Raw genomic sequence first — 6,646 nt, forward strand, 5'->3', positions numbered from 1 at the left:
TATTTAATTTGTATTTGAGACCATTAGATATCTTACTTTAAGACTTTTACAACGCATATACATAGATAGTCCTGGATATGTTAAGTCAACGATGAAGAATAGCCAACAAAACAGCCATGCCAGAACAAAAATTTCATAGATTTTTATGAACATCCATCCCAAAAAGTTTAAGAAAAACAACTACAAAAAGTCACGTACAGACAGATATTTGGTATTTGAATTTGAGGATTTCATAACAATTTTTCAAAATGTTAAATTTTTAAAACGGATTACTCCGGTTAGAAATTGATCTCTACAATCTTAATATCGAAATTTCAGGCATCAATGTCATCATTTGGCATAGCTGGCGCCAAAGTCGAAAAACTGGAACTTGGCCGTTTATCAAAGGGTCCATTTTTGAAATTCAATGGTTTTTCGTAAATTTATAGTACAATGACTTTCAAACCATGCATCAATCACGACGAGTCAACACAATAATAATTTTTGCGATTTGTTCGAGCTATTTGCTGTATCGGTGCCGCATCGGTATCGTGAACAGAATCGTATATTTAAGGTGAAATTTTTCGGAATTATTTAAATTACACATTAACGAATTGTGGGACATTGCATGTATATAGCATGTCGTTCACGTTTTTCGATAAGCATGTCAATTAAAACGTTGTACAGTTGTTTTCCCTTCTATACAGCGAAATAACAATGATATCAAGGCAAGCGATTTTTTTTTGTTGACGTGTTATCCACTTTATTGTTTGGATTCACACAATAAAGTTGGTGATTTCAGTAATTAACACCTTTTATTCAATTTCAAATGATAATCCGGGTATTCGCAAGATTTTTTTTTCAAAAACACCTAGCAAATTCCCCAGACCAAGACTTTTAATGCCAAAGACGATGAACACTTTCTTAACTCCTCAATTCTACGATCAGAATTTTTTCAGAAGAAGTTATATACATTTTGCACGAAAAATACAATCAAATAACATATGTAATGAAATGTGTTTTAATGGGACAATGAACGTCTTTGTATTACTTTTGCTTAAAAAAACAAACAAACATTAAGATCTGCAAATCGAATTCACGCGATCAATGAAGCAGAGCAGAGACTATAGAAGGTTGATATCATTTGTGCATTTTACTTTTCAAATCAATGGTTGCTCACAAGGACCGGCAATCGCTTAGAAAAATGAACATGTATTGAATTTAGTTTGCTTTAACAGTACGATGTCGTTGTTATGTAGATACCTTTCATTTAAAAAGTTATTTCATTGAAAAAATGAAAGTGATAAGATGAAACATTAAGATGTAACATACTTTGGATGCATTACTAGTAAGTAGTTAATTGGGTTTTTCGAATAAACTGAAATTGAAAATATTGATTTTTATAAATAATATTAGTTTATACAATATTATTAATCCACTTGGAAACATTTTTTTCGATTATTTGATTTTTTTTTTTTGTTTTTTCATTTATCATAAGTTGTTTATAAAACATTTCGTTTCATTGGGAGAAAGTCGAAATAACAAAGTATGCAAAAATGTTGATATGCATGAAAGGTCGCAAAATCAACATTCAACACCAAGCACGTTCTATTATATTTAAAAATATGTGAGACATCGCATACAAATAAACGCACCAAATACTCTTAACGTATTTTAACATCGATAATTGACGCAGAAATATAAAAATGATGATTTATTTATTATACACGTTTTGGAACGGGTTAAGAACAAATTATTTCTTTCTTTTATTAGCTTCATTTTTCTTCTCAATTTTTCTGTGACCAATTCATTTATTCATTTGATCAAGGTTCGAATAAGATTATTTCAGTACTATCCAATCTTTAATTAAGATATGTGCCCACTGGACCGAATCTCCTATTTATAAAACATTTTTTATTAACATTTTCTTAATAAATTATATCAACAATATTATTAACATTAGCATGAAGCAAAAAAAGGTATTCAAATGATATTTTGAAACACATATTCACCATTAAATTGACACGGTTTTTGAAAATTATGACAATTAGTTGTTCGATTGAATCTATATAGCGTAAAAAAATCAGCTTAAAAAACTTTTGGATAAATATAAATATTTTTTTGTGGGTAACTAATTTGCGTCTGCACAAGCACAAACACAGAGATTTTATTTTTTATTTTTATGGTAGTCGAGCCAAATCAGTTGCGTCTTAGCTCATTCAATTAATGTTTACAACTGATAGCGTATGTTGAAGTGAAATACTTCAAACAACTGAAAACAACATTTCACAAATCAAACCTGTATACAGAGTGGCAGCTGTGTGTAGCAAGTAATCAACACATAGACAAATGTATGTATTTCACAAATATACCTAGTGAGCTTGGCACGCGCTTTTTCATACCATTCTTCTCTACAAACAGTACGTGAAATGATTTCATCTCTTTTCAATTATAAAGAGGAAGATACATTTATGCCGACCTGTGTTTATTTTATTTGTGTACACATTATAACGTATAGATATAGCTCAATAGTATAGACACGAATATTTTTACATAAACTAGTCTTTTTTCATTTCGTTTAAATGTATTTGGACTGCGATGATGGTTATCGTTCATGCCTCCCACCAAATACATAAATTCATTCAATTTGATTTAAATTTGACATAACTATGCAAAATAATTTGATGCAATTTAATAACAAAATTTTTTGTTGATGATGATGATGATGATGATAATGAAAAAGTGAATAATGATCGAAAATAAAAAACGACAAAGATAAATGTTAGTCTCAACAAAATAATTAAATCGCCATTATTTCTTGCAATATCCTTCAAATAAGCATTCACATTTACATGTTACGATTTAAAACGTATATAATAAAATAATCATCATCGATATCATAACACTTTTCGAAGAAAAAAAAACGTTCGAAAAAAATGTTCGAAACACGCAACACAAAATCACTTCTCAATGGACCGTTTGAATGCGCAAAAAATTTTGAGAGATAGACTAGACGAAATACTTACATCAACTGAATTTCCCCGAATGGGAATGGGTATCGCATCGTCGAACTCACTTTGGGCCAACAACGTATAAATAATTGCTCCATTTGTACAGAATTTCATTTTTTTTCCCACTGTTATAATTCAATTTAAATATATAATCTGCTCATTTTTCTCATTTCAAATTCATATGATTTTTATAAACCGAAATTCTATCCACAGAAACGCTGACCCTTTGAAATTGAAAATTATTCACATTGCACAAACACATTTTAAATTTAAACAAATCTAGTCAAATCCGAATTATTTTTTTATATTATTGATTAAACTTAAAGTGAACGAATTATTTACAGGCTGAAAAATATGCTTTAACAATGGTTTTGAATGTAAAAAAAATATCTTGTTGATATCCTACGATCATTAAAACAGTACTGCGAACATTTTGAAAATATGACTGTATCTTGTTAGTTCACATAACACATAATTACATACCCACTTGTTTTAAATTGTTTTCTTATGTTCATTTCGTCTATAAAAATTTTCAAATGCTCATTTCTTATCTCATTAGTATAATTTATTGTTAATGTTTGCATATTGTCTTTCATCAATACACACACTGATTATCATTTCGCTTGTGTTCAAACATCACTTTTTGGGTAATCTTAACTCACAATTTTAAACGCCACATCATTTCAAACATTTTATTTTCGTTGATAGGAATTTTGGGCAAATGAAATGAAAACATTACAACCACATGTGTGGCTCGTTCATATGATCGTTGTTGTTTGATTCTAAACAATTTTATAAAACAGCTGTTTCAGTACTGCTCATTTTTACGTATATTAAATATCTTCGTCATTTACACATTCTCATTCGATATTATGACGATAATTGTTTTCCAATAATACTTTATCGCATTTTATAACCTATTGCCCTTTTGAATATAATACAAAGCGAGAGAATAATGCAAAAAGTAGAGCCTTAACACTTTTTATTAACTCAATTTTCAAGAATTTTCATGTTGTAACTAATGACAAACAAAACTATACGCGGTGCCATTAAGGTACCTGTACTCTATGTCCAATTCTCCCACTTTCATCTTGCTATGAGAGCTACGTTCGAATTGAAAGTGGTTATTCACTGCAAAATTCCACATTCACATTATAAACAATGTATAACAATGTAACCCAGTGTATATATGAAAAATCTGTTAACTGTGAATTATAGTAGTTTGTGTAAAGTGTTGTAGCGGCGCTACTGAAGTATACGTGATCATAGTATGAGAGGTCGCATGAAGCCCAACTTCAGATTTTTCGGACGTTCTCTATCATGGGTACACGAAAAATCGAGTGTTTTTTTTGACAATGAACCCTTTTGCATTCAAAAACAGTCCAAAAATTTGAATAGAAATTGAAGTAAATCATAAAATTTCAAAGTTTCTTTGGCAGATTATTCGTAATGGAGATTAGAAGTCATGTGTATTAGAGTGGTTCGATTTTGACATTTTTGCGAGAATCAAAAATTGCACCCCCATAACCTCTGTGGGATAGTCATACAAACACGACTATGACAACGGGTTTGAAAAAAAAAATGTGTTTCCCTTTTGCACAGAAATTTTTCAAAAAAAATCGAATTTTGAAAAAACTTAAGCACTTTGAAAATTCACAAAAATGGTACCAAAAGGGAAACGCATTTATTTTCAAATCCGTTGTCATAGCCGTTTTTCTATTACCATCCTACAGAGATTATGAGGGTACGATTTTTGATTCTCGCAAAAATGTAAAAATCGAACCACTCTACAGGGTGTGCCAGTGAAACTGATATTTTTTTTCATAACTACGTAGCTACAACTATATTGCTCTCCAATCACTCTTTTGTTTACCGTTATGTTTATTCATGTTTTGGCTATGTACTGTGATGATGCACATTAGTGCGCAGTTCTTGTTTACTTTGCAACAACAATGGATGTCAAACGTCAACTCGTTTTGAATTTGCATAAAAAAGGTTTGCGACAAGTTGATATTTTTCGGCGGCTTCAGAACGACAATATCAATTTGTTATTTATTCATCGCACCATAAAACGATACAAGGAACGCGGAACAGTCGATGTGAAGCGAAAACCAGGCAAAAAAAGATCTGTGCGAGCAAAAGATCTGGTGAAAAAGGTACGAGACAAAATTCGTCGAAATAACAAAAGAAGCGCCAGAATCTTGGCTCGTGAGCACAATATCAGTCACACTTCAATGCGACGAGTGTTAAAAGAAGATTTGGGAGTGAAACCATTCAAAAAAACCCGAAAACACGAATTGACAGTCAAAAATAAGCAAGATAGAAAGCGAATATGCAAAGAACTGCTACGCCGGCGCGCAAACTCAAACATTGTTTTTTCAGACGAGAAGTTGTTCCTTTTGCAGCCAAGTCTCAATGTGCAAAATGATCGTGTTTATGCAGCGACAATTGAGGACATTCCTGAAGATGATTTAGTCGTTGAACGATTTCAAAATGTGTCAAGTGTCATGGTTTGGGGTGCCGTTTCGGCCGGCCACAAATTTCCCCTTGTTTTCGTTGACAAAGGCGTTAAAATTAACGCAGCTGTGTATGAAGAAGAAATATTGCGCAAAAACTTTCTGCCACATGCCGAAACTGTGTTTGGTGATGAGCGATGGGTGTTTCAGCAAGATGGAGCACCGGCACATCGAGCAAACAAAGTACAACAGTGGTTAAGAGAAAATGTGCCTGATTTTATTGACAAAGATGAGTGGCCGCCATCGTCTCCAGACTTGAATCCATTGGATTATTTTGTGTGGGGCTACATGCAATCGAAGCTAAATGATCTGAAGATTAAGAAAATCACAAAATTGGATGCATTCAAAAAGAAAATCGTCAAGATTTGGAACGATATTCCCATCAAAATGGTGCGCGCCGCGTGTAAATCTCAATAAAGTTTTTGTTCAATTTTAGTAAAAAACAATACGTTTTTTAAGCATATATAAAAATATCAGTTTCACTGGCACACCCTGTAATGTGTATATTTTTTTGTATCATAAAACATAGAGATGATTCATTTGCCGTCGATCACTAATGTGTTTTCACACAGCGGAATATAAATTCATTGTTGTAACACGCATATGGAGTAGCGGCGACCGGACATAAACCGTACAAATACGGTACGAAAATATTCTGGTTCTGCTATTCTTGCACGGGATATCCTCCAATTTCTGTATTTTGATACGAGAACTGTGCAAGCGATAAGAGATAACCCATCGAACTGTCAAAATCGACTGTGCCACAGTTATTTGTGTCAACGTGGGCCACCCGTGGCATAACCCGTTTGACATGTGTATTCTCCTTGAACCTCATCATTCGTTGTTTATAATGTAACACACGGAACTACACGATATTGGTATTTATTTCAACGCAAGACATTTCAGATCGAAATATTGGTGTATGATCAATTTCTGATTGTTGGATAGAGCACCTGAATCAGCAGGCTCATAGTTTCTAAAGTTGACGATTTAATCAGGGGTAACAAATCCCTCGCATCCAAGTTGTGAATATCTGTGATAATCTTTCTACGTCACAAATTTAAAAAAAAACGCATTTTAATTTTTTTTTTCATTTATTTATAATTTTCCTTAAATTTTGGTTGTAGAAGAAAAAAAAAT

General features: G+C 32.2%; 1 protein-coding gene across 7 annotated transcripts in view; it reads right to left on the reverse strand.

The window, feature by feature from the left end:
* The window catches only part of LOC116339340 (venom dipeptidyl peptidase 4-like), a 12,092-nt gene extending 8,504 nt beyond the window's left edge, over positions 1 to 3,588 (reverse strand). For 2 of the 7 annotated variants that reach the window (XM_031765168.1, XM_031765166.1), the window contains exons 1-2: positions 1,992 to 2,248; positions 37 to 180 (exon numbers count right to left, since the gene is read on the reverse strand). Coding sequence is in view for 2 of the 7 variants with exons in the window: in XM_031765164.1 (XP_031621024.1) it covers positions 3,006 to 3,104 (99 nt within the window). In the remaining 5 variants the exon portion in view is untranslated. Of the gene's footprint in view, positions 1 to 36; positions 181 to 1,991; positions 2,250 to 3,005 lie in introns of those variants that run through there. The other 5 variants (XM_031765167.1, XM_031765165.1, XM_031765164.1 and 2 more) reach the window with 4 other exon arrangements.
* Between the last annotated feature and the right edge of the window lie 3,058 nt (positions 3,589 to 6,646).

Source organism: Contarinia nasturtii, unplaced genomic scaffold (assembly GCF_009176525.2).
Source record: "Contarinia nasturtii isolate CC-2019 unplaced genomic scaffold, AAFC_CNas_1.1 Cnas_scaffold_493, whole genome shotgun sequence".
In the NCBI taxonomy this organism is placed as follows: Eukaryota; Metazoa; Arthropoda; class Insecta; order Diptera; family Cecidomyiidae; genus Contarinia; species Contarinia nasturtii.